The 15761-nt window shown below is 45.1% G+C and overlaps 1 protein-coding gene across 1 annotated transcript in view; it reads left to right on the forward strand.

The window, feature by feature from the left end:
• The window catches only part of LOC124799196 (repulsive guidance molecule B-like), a 334484-nt gene extending 320945 nt beyond the window's left edge, over nucleotides 1-13539 (forward strand). The window contains exons 7-8 of the mRNA XM_047262730.1: nucleotides 2508-2858; nucleotides 13219-13539. Coding sequence (XP_047118686.1) covers nucleotides 2508-2858; nucleotides 13219-13539 — 672 coding nt within the window. The remainder of the gene's footprint in view (nucleotides 1-2507; nucleotides 2859-13218) is intronic.
• The last annotated feature ends 2222 nt before the right edge of the window (nucleotides 13540-15761 follow it).

Consider the following 15761-nt stretch of genomic DNA (forward strand, 5'->3'; position numbering starts at 1 on the left):
TTCTTTTCCTAAATTTCTGTTTAGCAATACATATCATCCACTATTGCACTTTCCAAGTAACTGAAGTTATTCACTTTCCCTTTTTCCTCTCCCGCTATTTTCATACAGAATTCTCTCCCCTTTCCTCCAATTACCATGCTTTTCGTTTTCTTCTTGTTAATTTTCATTCCATGTTCTTCTAAATTTGTGTTTAGATCATCTAAAATTTGTTCCATCTCTCTTGTACTGTGTCATCACAACCATGTCGTCTTTAGTTTAAGGAAAAAAAAGAAAAAAAAACTTGATGTGTTTCCCTACAAAATGACATTAAACCCAGCTCTGTATCTTCTTTCAATAAATTTATATAAATTTTTGAAGTTGTGAAGTCCTTTTTGTAACACCCTGCATTTGTACGGTGTTGTCACGTGTCCAGATGCTACTGCAATTCCCACTCGTTGTTCAAAATCTCTTTCGAATAAAATTATAAACTAGAAAAAGGCTGGAACACAAACATAGATCATTCAAAGCTTGCCTTTAGATAATATAAACGAGCAAACTGACACCGAAAGACTTAAGAATCACAAATTGAAAAGACCGATACGTCGTCACAAATACTAGTGAACAGAGCGATACCTGCAGCACATAACCTACTGACCTCCCTTATAACTTATATGGATATGTCCGAAAGAACAGACACCATATCCATATCAGTATATCGTTTTGGCAATACCAGCCATGACCTCCTCCATCTGTGCGGATGCACACACATTCCCCGAACTCTTACGGGACTTGGTAAGAATGTGTTCCGCGAGTAATGAGCGTGTTGGGGTGGGACACTACGAAAGTAGTGTCTGGACATACAAGGTGAGAATGTGGGTCTCGCGGGAGGCGTGCGGGAGATAGTCCCTGCAGTCGCTCCATCCTGTGTGCCCTCGGTGGCTCGGATGGATAGAGCGTATGCCATGTAAGCAGGAGATCCCGGGTTCGAGTCATGGTCGGGGCCCACATTTTGACCTGTCCCCACTGATACAAATCAACGCCCGTCAGCAGCTGAAGGTATTAATGTATAATTCTAATATCCCTGATCTACATTTATACTCCGCAAGCCACCCTATGGTGTGTGGCGGAGGGCACTTTACGTGCCACTGTCATTACCTCCCTTTCCTGTTCCAGTCGCGTATGGTTTTTTGGGAAGAACGACTGCCGGAAAGCCTTCGTGCGCGCTCGAATCTCTCTAATTTTACATTCGTGATCTCCTCGGGAGGTATAAGTAGGGGGAAGCAATATATTCGATACCTCATCCAGAAACGCACCCTCTCGAAACCGGGACAGCAAGCTACACCGCGATGCAGAGCACCTCTCTTGCAGAGTGTGCCACTTGAGTTTACTAAACATCTCCGTAACGCTATCACGCTTACCAAATAACCCTGTGACGAAACGCGCCGCTCTTCTTTGGATCTTCTCTATCTCCTCCGTCAACCTGATCTGGTACGGATCCCACACTGATAAGCAATACTCAAGTATAGGTCGAACGAGTGTTTTGTAAGCCACCTCCTTTGTTGATGGACTACATTTTCTAAGGACTCTCCCAACGAATCTCAATCTAGCACCCGCCTTACTGACAATTAATTTTATTTGATGATTCCACTTGAAATCGTTCCGCTCGCATACTCCCAGATATTTTACAGAAGTAACTGCTACCAGTGTTTGTTCCGCTATCATATAATCATACAATAAAGGATCCTTCTTTCTATGTATTCGCAATACATTACATTTGTCTATGTTAAGGGTCAGTTGCCACTCCCTGCACCAAGTGCCTATCCGCTGCAGATCCTCCTGCATTTCGCTGCAATTTTCTAATGCTGCAACTTCTCTGTATACTACAGCACCATCCGCGAAAAGCCGCATGGAACTTCAGACACTCTCTACTAGGTTATTTATATATATATATTGTGAAAAGCAATGGTCCCATAACACTCCCCTGTGGCACGCCAGAGGTTACTTTAACGTCTGTAGACGTCTCCCATTGATAACAACATGCTGTGTTCTGTTTGCTAAAAACTCTTCAGTGCAGCCACACAGCTGGTCTGATATTCCGTAGGCTCTTACTTTGTTTAACAGGTGACAGTTCGGAACTGTATCGAGCGCCTTCCGGAAGTCAAGGAAAATGGCATCTACCTGGGAGCCTGTATCTAATATTTTATGGGTCTCATGAACAAATAAAGCGAGTTGGTTCTCACACGATCGCTGTTTATGGAATCTGATTGCCTAAATCCATGACTTTTGTGATATGGTGAGAGGAAAGTGCAAGCGGGTTGCGCATTAGGAAGAAACACAAATTTTCGATAACATTTATGTGTATGTACAGATGTATAGCCTATTACTTTAATAGTTTAATTGCCTGATTTGTTTTCAAGTTAAATAATTTGGACAGAGCTTGTTCTTCGATACTGGCTAAGTTGTAAACATGGAAATATTAAATTTAAATCTACTAGGTCATTTATATGCTGCCGCTGTGTGTGGTGCAGGTGACGGTGATCGTGCGCGGCGCCCCCGCCGGCTCGGCCGCGTGCTCGCGCCACCGCAAGACGTACGAGGCGACGGCGGACGCGCCGCTGCCCGCCACCTTCGTGGACGGCACGCAGCGCTCTGCCGGCGGCAACGTGCAGCTGTCGGTGCACGAGGAGGGCCGGCGCGTCGAGCTGTGGGTGCGCCACGTGGACGCGCTGGTCGTGGTGCGGCGCGCCGGCCGCTACCTCGCCTTCTCGGCGCGCCTCCCGCGACACGTGGCTTTCGGCGGCGGCGGCGGAGGTCGGCCCAGCAGCGGGCTCCAGCTGTGCGCCAGGGGCTGCCCCAGCAGCGAGCTGCTGCACCCTCTCGTAAGTACTAGCCTTGCTTTCCCTCCCCAGACTCCCCTCCTGTACCAGCGTCTCATGGGTTTCTTTTCTACTACTGTGTGGTGTGCGCTGAAGAGATCACCCTTGATGACTTACTCCTCCAGGATGGGATGTAAGGATAAAAGGAAAAGTATTTTTTACACATTCAGTTAGGCTTGGGCACTCAGTGTGTCCTTTAGCATGCTGTCTTTGGTGATGTCTATCTCCTGTGGAGGGTGAGATGTGTCAAGGCTGTTGTTTGTGACTGCTTCCTCGTGTTATGACAGATCGTCTATGAGGGGTGAAACATTATTGACTTCGGTATTAGATACTTGTGCCGTCTTGCAGGGTTTACCGTTCCTACCTACATGGAAGAATCCTGAAGATACTAGAAGGTATCAGATTATATAATCAGGAACCAGGTTTTAAATTGTAAGACATTTCCAGGGGCAGATGTCGACTCTGACCACCATCTATTGGTTATGAACTGTAGATTAAAACTGAAGAAACTGCAAAAATGTGGGAATTTAAGGAGATGGAACCTGGATAAACTGACTAAACCAGAGGTTGTACAGAGTTTCAGGGAGAGCATTAGGGAACGATTCACAAGAATGGGGGAAAGAAATACAGTAGAAGAAGAATGGGTAGCTCTGAGGGATGAAGTAGTGAAGGCAGCACAGGATCAAGTAGGTAAAAAGACGCGGGCTAGTAGAAATCCTTGGGTAACAGAAGAGGTACTGAAAATAATTGATGAAAGGAGAAAATACAAAAATGCAGTAAATGAAGCAGGCAAAAAGGAATACAAACGTCTCAAAAATGAGATCGACAGGAAGTGCAAAATGGCTAAGCACGGACGGCTAGAGGACAAATGTAAGGATTTAGAGGCTTATCTCACGAGGGGTAAGATGGATACTGCCTACAGGAAAATTAAAGAGACTTTTGGATAAAAGAGAACCACTTGTATGAATATCAAGAGCTCAGATGGAAACCCAATTCTAACCAAAGAAGGGAAAGCAGAAAGGTGGAAAGAGTATCTAGAGGCTCTATACAAGAGCGATGTACTTCACGACAATATTATAGAATTGGATGAGAATGTAGATGAAGATGAAATGGGAGATACGATACTGCGTGAGGACTTCGACAGAGCACTGAAAGACCTGAGTTGAAACAAGGCCCCCGGAGTAGACAACATTCCATTGGAACTACTGACGGCCTTAGGAGAGCCAGTCCTGGCAAAACACTAACATCTGGTGAGCAAGATGTACGAGACAGGCGAAATACCCTCAGACTTCAAGAAGAATGTAATAATCCCAATCCCAAAGAAAGCAGGTGTTGACAGATGTGAAAATTACCGAACTGTCAGTTTAATAAGTCACAGCTGCAAAATACTAACGCGAATTCTTTACAGACGAATGGAAAAAAACTTGTAGAAGCCGACCTCGGGGAAAATTAGTTTGGATTCCGTAGAAATGTTGGAACACGTGAGGCAGTACTGACACTAGGACTTTACTTAGAAGCTAGATTAAGGAAAGGCAAACCTACGTTTCTAGCATTTGTAGACTTAGAGAAAGCTTTTGACCATGTTGACTGGAATACTCTTTCAATTTCTGAAGGTGGCAGGGGTAAAATACACGGAGCGAAAGGCTATTTACAATTTGTACAGAAACCAGATGTCAGTTATAAGAGTGGAGGGGCACGAAAGGGAAGCAGTGGTTGGGAAGGGAGTGAGACAGGATTGTAGCCTCTCCCCGATATTATTCAATCTGTATATTGAGCAAGCAGTGAAGGAAACAAAAGTTTGGAGTAGGTATTAAAATCCATGGAGAAGAAGTAGAAACTTTGAGGTTCGTCGATGACATTGTAATTCTGTCAGAGACAGCAAAGGACTTGGAAGAGCAGTTGAATGGAATGGATGGTGTCTTGAAGGGAGGATATAAGATGAACATCAACAAAAGCAAAACGGGGATAATGGAATGTAGTCGAATGAAGTCGGCTGATGCTGAGTGAATTAGATTTGGAAATGAGACACTTAAAGTAGTAAAGGAGTTTTGCTATTTGGGGACCAAAATAACTGATGATGATCGAAGTAGAGAGGATATAAAATGTAGACTGGCAATGGCAAGGAAAGAGTTTCAGAAGAAGAGAAATTCGTTAACATCGAGTATAGATTTAAACGTCAGGAAGTCGTTTCTGAAAGTATTCGTATAGAGTGTAGCGATATTTGGAATTGAAACATGGACGATAGATAGTTTAGACAAGAGAATAGAAGCTTTCGAAATGTGGTGCTACAGAAGAATGCTGAAGATTAGATGGGTAGCTCACATGACTAATGGGGAGGCATTGAATAGAATTAGGGAGAAGAGCAGTTAGTGGCGCAACTTGACTAGAAGAAGGGATCGGTTGGTAGGACATGTTCTGAGGCACCAATTTAGTATTGGAGGGCAGCGTATAGGGTAAAAATCGTAGAGGGAGACCGAGAGATGAATACACTAAGCAGATTCAGAAGGATGTAGGCTGCAGTAGGTACTGGGAGATGAAGAAGCTTGCACAGGATAGAGTAGCATGGAGAGCTGCATCAAACCAGTCTCAGGACTGAAGACCACAACAACAATAATTTGCATATTACAATATATAACAAAACTTGGTAGTATTATGGAACCACATTCAAAACACATGCACATACAGTAGACAAGTGGTAAGTTCTTGAGCAGTAGCATGATGAAGATATTTCGGTAGTAAATCTACTGTCAAGAAACAGCTATGGTTATGTGGATACAGAAATTGCTTAAAAATGAGTTTGGTGCCAATAGTTGCAATGTGTTCACTTATAGACAAGCCAGAATTCCATGACAGAGCTGATTTCACAAAATGTTAGGTACTTAAATGTAAAGCAGTTCAGTACGTTACTGATGTCCATCATGATGTTTACCGTGGCATACAGGTATTGGTTTCAATATCTTTTTCCTCATATAACCCTTCAATATATTTCTTCCACCTTCGTCTGATTGCAGTCAGTTGATACGTGTACTTAAAATAATGTGGCTCCGTTATGTATTTAACTCATCATGCAAACGTTAACGTAAACAAGTGCAGGAACTTCAACTATTACGCAATTCGCTAACAAGCATCAGTGGAGTGTTAAGTGCGTGGACATACCTAGTTACGTAAGATGGTTTTTAACTGGATTGTTTTTATTTGTGACGAACAGGTTTTTATTATTAACAGACCTGTCTGGAATGTGCTACATAATATCAGCTAGAATACCAACGTGGTATGTGATACAGTCGGGAAGTATGACAAGTTTTTTTTAAAGGTCTGAGGATGACAGTCTTGTTGAAACCGGTAATCAGGAATAAATAACACTGAATGCGATCTTGGCTATTAAATTAACTCTAAAGCAATTACAGATCGCTCATTCTTGTCTCTAATTATGAGAAATTTCAGTCGACTGTCTTTACTTGCGGTTCCGTCGTGAGGTAGGTAGCAGTTTTGACACGGAACCTTTTTCTTTGGATGGCAGCCCACCTCTTGAAAGATTGTCGGTGGTGTTCTGGTTCACCCTATAACTAGTGTAGGCTTTCGTGACCGTTGCATATTACAATATACACTCCTGGAAATTGAAATAAGAACACCGTGAACTCATTGTCCCAGGAAGGGGAAACTTTATTGACACATTCCTGGGGTCAGATACATCACATGATCACACTGACAGAACCACAGGCACATAGACACAGGCAACAGAGCATGCACAATGTCGGCACTAGTACAGTGTATATCCACCTTTCGCAGCAATGCAGGCTGCTATTCTCCCATGGAGACGATCGTAGAGATGCTGGATGTAGTACTGTGGAACGGCTTGCCATGCCATTTGCAGCTGGCGCCTCAGTTGGACGAGCGTTCGTGCTGGACGTGCAGACCGCGTGAGACGACGCTTCATCCAGTCCCAAACATGCTGAATGGGGGACAGATCCGGAGATCTTGCTGGCCAGGGCAGTTGACTTACACCTTCTAGAGCACGTTGGGTGGCACGGGATACATGCGGACGTGCATTGTCTTGTTGGAACAGCAAGTTCCCTTGCCGGTCTAGGAATGGTAGAACGATAGGTTCGATGACGGTTTGGATGTACCGTGCACTATTCAGTGTCCCCTCGACGATCACCAGTGGTGTACGGCCAGTGTAGGAGATCGCTCCCCACACCATGATGCCGGGTGTTGGCCCTGTGTGCCTCGGTCGTATGCAGCCCTGATTGTGGCGCTCACCTGCACGGCGCCAAACACGCATACGACCATCATTGGCACCAAGGCAGAAGCGACTCTCATCGCTGAAGACGACACGTCTCCATTCGTCCCTCCATTCACGCTTGTCGCGACACCACTGGAGGCGGGCTGCACGATGTTGGGGCGTGAGCGGAAGACGGCCTAACGGTGTGCGGGACCGTAGCCCAGCTTCATGGAGACGGTTGCGAATGGCCCTCGCCGATACCCCAGGAGCAACAGTGTCCCTAATTTGCTGGGAAGTGGCGGTGCGGTCCCCTACGGCACTGCGTAGGATCCTACGGTCTTGGCGTGCATCCGTGCGTCGCTGCGGTCCGGTCCCAGGTCGACGGGCACGTGCACCTTCCGCCGACTACTGGCGACAAAATCGATGTACTGTGGAGACCTCACGCCCCACGTGTTGAGCAATTCGGCGGTACGTCCACCCGGCCTCCCGCATGCCCACTATACGCCCTCGCTCAAAGTCCGTCAACTGCACATACGGTTCACGTCCACGCTGTCGCGGCATGCTACCAGTGTTAAAGACTGCGATGGAGCTCCGTATGCCACGGCAAACTGGCTGACACTGACGGCGGCGGTGCACAAATGCTGCGCAGCTAGCGCCATTCGACGGCCGACACCGCGGTTCCTGGTGTGTCCGCTGTGCCGTGTGTGTGATCATTGCTTGTACAGCCCTCTCGCAGTGTCCGGAGCAAGTATGGTGGGTCCGACACACCGGTGTCAATGTGTTCTTTTTTCCATTTCCAGGAGTGTATAACTACTGCTACGGGTATGCGACGGCGTGCCGCCACTAGGTTAAATATCACGTAGGTATAATGAGATGGAGGTAAGAGAGATTACTGTGCGTGCATCTCCGTATATGAATGGAATACGTGGGTTTCAATGCGTCAGAAAACAGTTTATACTGATGCGAAGTACTTTGCGTCTCGCTCTGCAGTGTGGCGTGTGTAGTATACATGTAGATACACTGAAAAGTTCATCGCTTAGTGCTTTTCACTGTTCAAGCATAAATTTTTGATTTACTCCTTTCTTACCACTAACTATATTTTCAGCATACCTTGCAGACCGTATCAACATATACCACTGAATGTTCAAACGCCGGTGAATTTGTAAGGGACCAAACTGCTGAGTTCATCGGTCCCTAGACTTACACACTACTTGAACTAACTTATGCTAAGGTAAAAAACCGCACACAACCGGGGGAGGACTCGAACCTCCGGCGGGAGGGTCCGCGCAGTACGTGACATGGCGCCTCAAACCGTGAGGCCATAAACCACTGAATGTATTTGCAAAATTATGTACGTATACTAGACGTAGTTGAGAGAGACGATATCGTAAATATTGGGATGCGTATAAAACTGGCATTTTCGGAAAACTGAGCGCAAACAGTCATCCTGTGTTTGATAATGACAGCACATATTTTTAAACCTTCTCCTAAACTTTTTCTCGCTTAAATTTTAACGTCAAATATGAAGTAATTTTTAGGTAAGCGCACGTTCGAAACTTTTATGCAGGGGAGTTAGATTTTTCAATGAATCGAGAATGGGGCGTTAATGGTGTTTCCTGATCGATGGGTAGGCAGAAGTGACCCAGCTGTATGGCCTTCGTGCTCACCTGATTTGAACCCTGTCGATTTTTACTTGCGGGGACATTTAAAATCATTGGTGTATTCGTCTCCGCTGCCTGACATGTAATCATTTCGGAATTTTAGTGTGGGAGGATATGAGGAAATACGCAGCAGTCCTGAGATTTAGGATCGTGTTCGCATCTTATGGATTTGAAAGGGGTGTTTTTTCTCTGGCTTGTTGCGTGCCAGTGATGTAATCTTCAGGCTTATACAGCCTTTATTGCATTTTTAGTGCATTTTGTATATTAACAAAGTCGTTCTCGTGCGGTAACAACGAATGACCGGAAATGAGAAATTTTAGGGTAATCTTTTTAACGATGGCATATTCCTGTAGAGGGATCTTCAACAGTCTTACGTGGATTCGGTTCCACATTGCAAATCACTGCAATCGAGAGGTTTATTCCAAATAAATAAAAAAAAGACGGAGATGATCTCCCATTGAATACAAAATGAGTCAGAACACCATTGCAGATACAACGACAAAAGCATACCAAATTTTTTAAAAAAGCAAAATACCAGCATTGGCGATATTGTACAGAAGCTCGAAATTTAGTGCGGACTTCAATGCGGGATGCTTTTAATACTTTCCACAACAAAACTTGATCTCGAAAACTGGCAGAAAATGAGAGAGATTCTGGTCGTGTGTAAAGTATGCTAGCGGCAAAACATAATCAATACCTTCTCTGCGCAATAGCAATGGAAATACCATCGATGACAGTGCTTAGCAGCACTAAACGCAGCATTCCGAAATTCCTTCACCAAAGAAGACGAAGTAAATATTTCAGAATTCGAATCGAGAACAGCTGCCAACGTGGGTAACGTAGAAGTAAATATCATCGCAGTGGTGAAGCATCTTGAATCACTTAATAAAAGCAAATCTTTCTGTCCAAACTGTATAACTATTAGGTCCATTTCAGCGTCTGCTGATGCAATTCCATTCTTAACACTCGTATACAACCGAGCACACGACAAAAGATCCGTACCCAAAGACTGGAAAATTGCACAGGTCACACCAATATTTTAAAAAAGGCTCATATCATTAACGACGATATCTAGCAGTATTTTGGAGCATACATTGTGTTCGCACATGAATAGTCTCGAAGAGAAAGATCTATTTACACCCAGACAACACGGATTTAGAAAAGATCATTATTGTGAAACACAACTAGCTCTTTATTCAGACGAAGTGTTGAGTTCTGTCGACAAGGGATTTCAGATTTATTTCGTATGTCTATATTCCAGAAGGGTTTCGAGACCGTACCTCATTAAGGGGGCGTGTAATCATATTATGTGCTTATGGAACATCGTCTTAGCTATTCGACTGGATTTGTGATTTCCTGTCAGAGGTCATAGTTCATAGAACTGATGGAAACTAATCGAGTAAAACAGAAGTGATACCTATTGCTCCCCGAGGTAGTGTTATATGCAGTCTGCTGTCTCTTACAGGTACCTGTATAAACGACTTAGGAGATAATCTGAGCAGCTGTCTCATGGTGGTAGTTGTTGAATGACTCAACCAGCCGCAAATACCTTTAAAATGTTTTATTTAGCTATGATTTACCATGGCTAATATTTTTCGTTACATAGATGTCACCAACAGCATGTCGTCTGCTGTACAGTACGTTCCAGTAGACGGCGATCTGTTTCGTTGTGGTCCACGTGGTTTTCTAGCTCGATGTAAATGTTCTTGAATTCCGCCATAGCTCACTTACTGTAAATAAATCACTGTGGCACACTTCATAATATTCTTAAAATGCGTATTTAGCATCGCACATCCGTTATACACTTGGATGTTTTTCTTTACAAAGTAGAGATTACCTTTGTGCATCACCAACTGTCATTCACAGCCGCGGAGTTAAGATCGAACATGGATAAAATAACGTTAAAAATGGTAGTTGGTTCCCAATAGCATAACTACGTCCAGTTGTGGTCAGGCCTCTGGTGATCACTTTTGAGAGAAGGGAAAGGGGGGGGGGGAGGTGGCAGAACTTGGCGTGACGGTATGAGGTGTGCAGGTGTGTAATGACGCTGTAGCGTCGAGAGATTTTCTTCCTCTTCTTTCTCGGTTTGTTACGTAATCCACTTTGAAACATTTCAGTATATGCGCCAATCTGCCTCCTGTTAATGGCATGTGGTAATCTGTTAGTTTTTATATTGTCTCTACAATATTGTAATATCAAGAGGGTCATTTCAGAAGTTCTGTATACTGTAAGATAGAATTAAAGAGAATAGTCTATCTTACAAAAGACCTTTACAGCCCTTCAATATAACGTCCTTTCTTCCTTACAACTTCCAAACGTCTTGGCAATTTCTGTATTTCGCATGAGTAATCTTCATTGTTGAGCTGTGTTACATCCACAGTGTTGTTTCGTACGTTTTCTCATGAACAACCGTCACACATGTGGCGCATACGTGCCCTCTAGCTTTGAAGCACTCTGTATCACATTACAATGAAATGAACACCCTTAGCTGCTTACGGGCGTTGACATAGGTCAACGGGGACAGATGAAAATGTGTGCCCCGACCGGGATTCGAACCCCGGGATCTCCTGCTTACATGGCAGACGCTCTATCAATCTGAGCCAACGAGGACACAGATGATAGCGCGACTGCAGGCATTTATCTCTGGCACGTCTCCCGCGAAACCCACATTCTCAACGTATTGTCCCGCACTACATTCGTAGTGCCCCCCGCCCATTATACTCATTACTCGCGGCGCGTTGCCGATTCCCATAAGAGTTCGGGCACTTTTTGGGCACTGTTTGTGCATTCGCACACATTTTCCTCCGTCCCCGTTGACGTATGTGAACGCCCGTAAGCAGCTAAGAGTGTTCATTTCATTGTAATTTCATTCTAACGAGTTGCATGGTCACCGATGGACATGTCCGAAAGAACAGATACCATCTTAGTATATACAGGGCGTTACAAAAAGGTTCGGACAAACTTTCAGGAAACATTCCTCACACACAAATAAAGAAAAGATGTTATGTGGACATGTGTCCGGAAACGCTTAATTTCCATGTTAGAGCTCATTTTAGTTTCGTCGGTATGTACTGTACTTCCTCGATTCACCGCCAGTTGGCCCAATTGAAGGAAGGTAATGTTGACTACGGTGCTTGTGTTGACATGCGACTCATTGCTCTACAGTACTAGCATCAAGCACATCGGTACGTAGCATCAACGTTTGTATCGAGATAGATTTCCAGAACGAAGGTGTCCCGACAGGAAGACGTTCGAAGCAATTGATCGGCGTCTTAGGGAGCACGGAACATTACAGCCTATGACTCGTGACTGGGGAAGATCTAGAACGACGAGGACGCCTGCAATGGACGAGGCAATTCTTCGTGCAGTTGACGATAACCCTAATGTCAGCGTCAGAGAAGTTGTTGCTGTACAAGGTAACGGTGACCACGTCACTGTATGGAGAGTGCTACTGGAGAACCAGTTGTTTCCGTACCGTGTACAGCCTGTGCAGGCACTAGCAGCAGCTGATTGGCCTCCACGGGTACACTTCTGCGAATGGTTCATCCAACAATGTGTCAATCCTCATTTCAGTGCAAATGTTCTCTTTACGGATGAGCCTTCATTCCAACGTGATCAAATTGTAAATTTTCACAATCAACATGTGTGGGCTGACGAGAATCCGCACGCAATTGTGCAATCACGTCATCAACACCGGTTTCCTGTGAACGTATGGGCAGGCATTGTTGGTGATGTCTTGATCGGGCCCCATGTTCTTCCACCTACGCTCAATGGAGCACGTTATCATGATTTCATACGCGAAACTCTACCTGTGCTGCTAGAACATGTGCCTTTACAAGTACGACACATGTGGTTCATGCACGATGGAGATCCTGCACATTTCAGTCGAAGTGTTCGTACGCTTCTCAACAACAGATTCGGTGACCGATGGATTGGTAGAGGCGGAACAATTCCATGGCCTCCACGCTCTCTTGACCTCAACCCTCTCGACTTTCATTTACGGGGGCATTTGGAAGCTCTCGTTTACGCAACCCCGGTACCAAATGTAGAGACTCTACGTGCTCGTATTGTGGACGGCTGTGATACAATACGCCATTCTCCAGGGCTGCATCAGCGCATCAGGGATTCCGCACGACGGAGGGTGGATGCATGTATCCTCGCTAACGGAGGACATTTTGAACATTTCCTGTAACAAAGTGTTTGAAGTCACGCTGGTACGTTCTGTTGCTGTGTGTTTCCATTCCATGATTAATGTGATTCGAAGAGAAGTAATAAAATGAGCTCTAACATGGAAAGCAAGCGTTTCCGGACACATGTCCACATAACATATTTTCTTTCTTTGTGTGTGAGGAATGTTTCCTGAAAGTTTGGCCGTACCTTTTTGTAACACCCTGTATACTCTGTATTACGACTTGATCGTCGGATCTGGGCGAGTACAGTGTACCTTGCTTCACACCCGCCGTGTCCCGTGTGCCCGCAGGAGGACCGCGGCAGCGCCATGAAGCAGGCTGACGCGGAGGCGGTGTGCGGCGCCAGCAACCTGACCGGCTCCTACCACGACTGGTGCGTCTTCGACGTGATGACGACCGGCGCCGACGACTTCGCGGCTGCCGCCCACGCCGCCCTCACCGACGTGCGGCGCCTCGACCCGCTGTCCGCGCCGTCCACGTCGGCGTCTTCGTCGTCGGCGTCGGGCGGCGCGCCGAGGGGCGGCCGCGAGCAGCGCTCGGGGGCGGCGTCGCTGGCGGCGTGGGTGCGCGCCGCCCTCGCCGCCTCCGTGTTCTTCGCCCTCGCGGTCTGAGGCCGCCCTCCCCACCCACAGAACCTCACATCACCCGCGATACTGCGCGACAATGGTCATTAAACCCTGTAGCCGTAGTGGATGTTGTAGTCCCGTAGTTAGCAGTAGTAAATTAATCTCTGTATTCTTTCGTCAGCGTTAGGTGTCGCCCTCTTCAGCCGTGACTTTTGTGTAATAGTAGCAGGTTTTCGCGTTAAGGTACCAGCCCTCACGATTCGTGTCGACTGCTGTTCTTGTGTAGAGATATACACTACACCGTGTGGAATTGCAAATGGGGAGCGCAAATTGTTGGACTTTGGGTTCGGTTCGACTGCTCGCGTGAGTTGTAGCAGTCCAATGTCTCCCAGTGTGGGTGTACAGTGTGACGGAGCCTCTAGACAGTTTCGTTTGTGGGATCACAATAGCCGGCGCCTGTCTTTGGCGCAGAAAACGGGGTTAGCTGACACAGACCGAGGGGACCCATCACGTGCCACGCCGAATGCCTTCGCAGCTGACTTTGTGTCCGGTGTGCGCGGAGTGCCGTTAGAGCCGCAAATGGTGAGCACTGCCGTGCCGCATCGTGCACTGGCAAAAGCATTTCGGGACTACAGACGCAGGAGTGCAGCTTTAAATTGTCCCGATTAATTAACTCGGCCCCACTCTGTAACTCTTTAGCTACATTTCTTACCCTCCCACCTAGATATAGTCAACAGTATGGGTGCAGTTTACTGTTATCCCTCATTTCAAACAGAAACGTAAGTTTCGTGCGCGTTTGACACAGCTCACGACAAGATCTCAAGCAATGTTTGTGCAGCTCAGCCAAATGCGACTCCCTACATATATGCGTGTGTACCAGTATTCACCACTACATAAGAAAGTTTTTTGGTATTAATCATCTTAACGAACAGTATTTTTCTACAAAGTGTCACAGTCGTTTTTAATCGGGATGTACGTTACGAGTGAGAAAATAAGTGCTACGCCACTTTTTAGGCAACAGTACGTTTGTATTTTACAAGTATGTAAATAACAGTGTAAATATGTAATATTGCGTCAGTAGTGTACTACGCGGAGGCAGAGTGTGTGTGTGGGAGGCGGGATTAAGCAGCAGACGCCAGGTGTTCGGTGGGGGACTCCCCGCCCCCCGCCACACGGGGAAGCCCCGTGCAGTGCTGCCACAGCCTCCACCGACATCTGCACCACTCGCAGCCTCGTTGTTGTCATTTTGTTTGTTTTCGTTTTTTGTGTATGTGCTGTGTATTGACAGGCAACTGAACAAAGTATTTTGTTTTCGTTTTATCTATGTAAATAGAGATGTACATTTTAATTTATAAGAAAAAACACTTGTGATTTGTAGTATATTTACGGTTAAAAGAGATAGTATATACAGATAAATAAAATCCGAATATATATCTATATACATAATTTAAATGGTTGTTTTATTCATCTGAATGTTTCCCTGCAAGTACTCTAAACTGTATGCTCAGAGTAGTTACTGACAATGACACTGTCGTCATCTAAGGATCAGTGCTAAATTTTTCCGTTAATGTTCAGTCAGTGTCATGGCGCCTTTCAGACTTCAGACATTTACTGTTCTGTTGCGCAATGTTGTCTCACTAGTAGTGTATTGCACTTAGCTAGTAGAAACATTTTCAAAAATATCTCAACAAACATTACAAGCCAATAGGAAAACACTAATGTGAAGCTTTTTCTCAAAAATAAAATTATACTTTCAGTTATTACACCTATAATACACAAGTATTTTACTCAGAATCTAGAACTGGAAAAAGCAACGAAAGCCCAGGAAAATTTAATACATAATTTTACATTTTGATGTTCAAAATACAGTTTTATTACAGTCCACAGTTGTTCTGGCCAGAAGATATTCTTCTACTCTTTTTCTTAAAAATTTGAGTGCAGTTTTAATCAGCAGCATAGTTAAGACTTGCAAAATGAAAAACACACAAAAAAAACTGACACATGCTTGCCAGAGCTTGTTATAAATGCAGTTTATTTTTCAGCACAAACTCTCTCAATTTCAGTAAAAATTATAGATTTCACCCATCACTGGCCATTGAAATGGTGACATATCATAAGATGGTTGTGTAGTTGACTCTGGCCACGGAGAAAACGATGTTGTCAATGAATGTGTGAGACCTGTAATGTAGATATGTATGTGAAAGACTTGTCAGCAGGCACCACTCAGCCCTTTTTGATTGATGAGAGAAATCTGGTTGTGGTTCCAA

This window comes from Schistocerca piceifrons, chromosome 5 (genome assembly GCF_021461385.2).
Source record: "Schistocerca piceifrons isolate TAMUIC-IGC-003096 chromosome 5, iqSchPice1.1, whole genome shotgun sequence".
Classification (NCBI taxonomy): Eukaryota; Metazoa; Arthropoda; class Insecta; order Orthoptera; family Acrididae; genus Schistocerca; species Schistocerca piceifrons.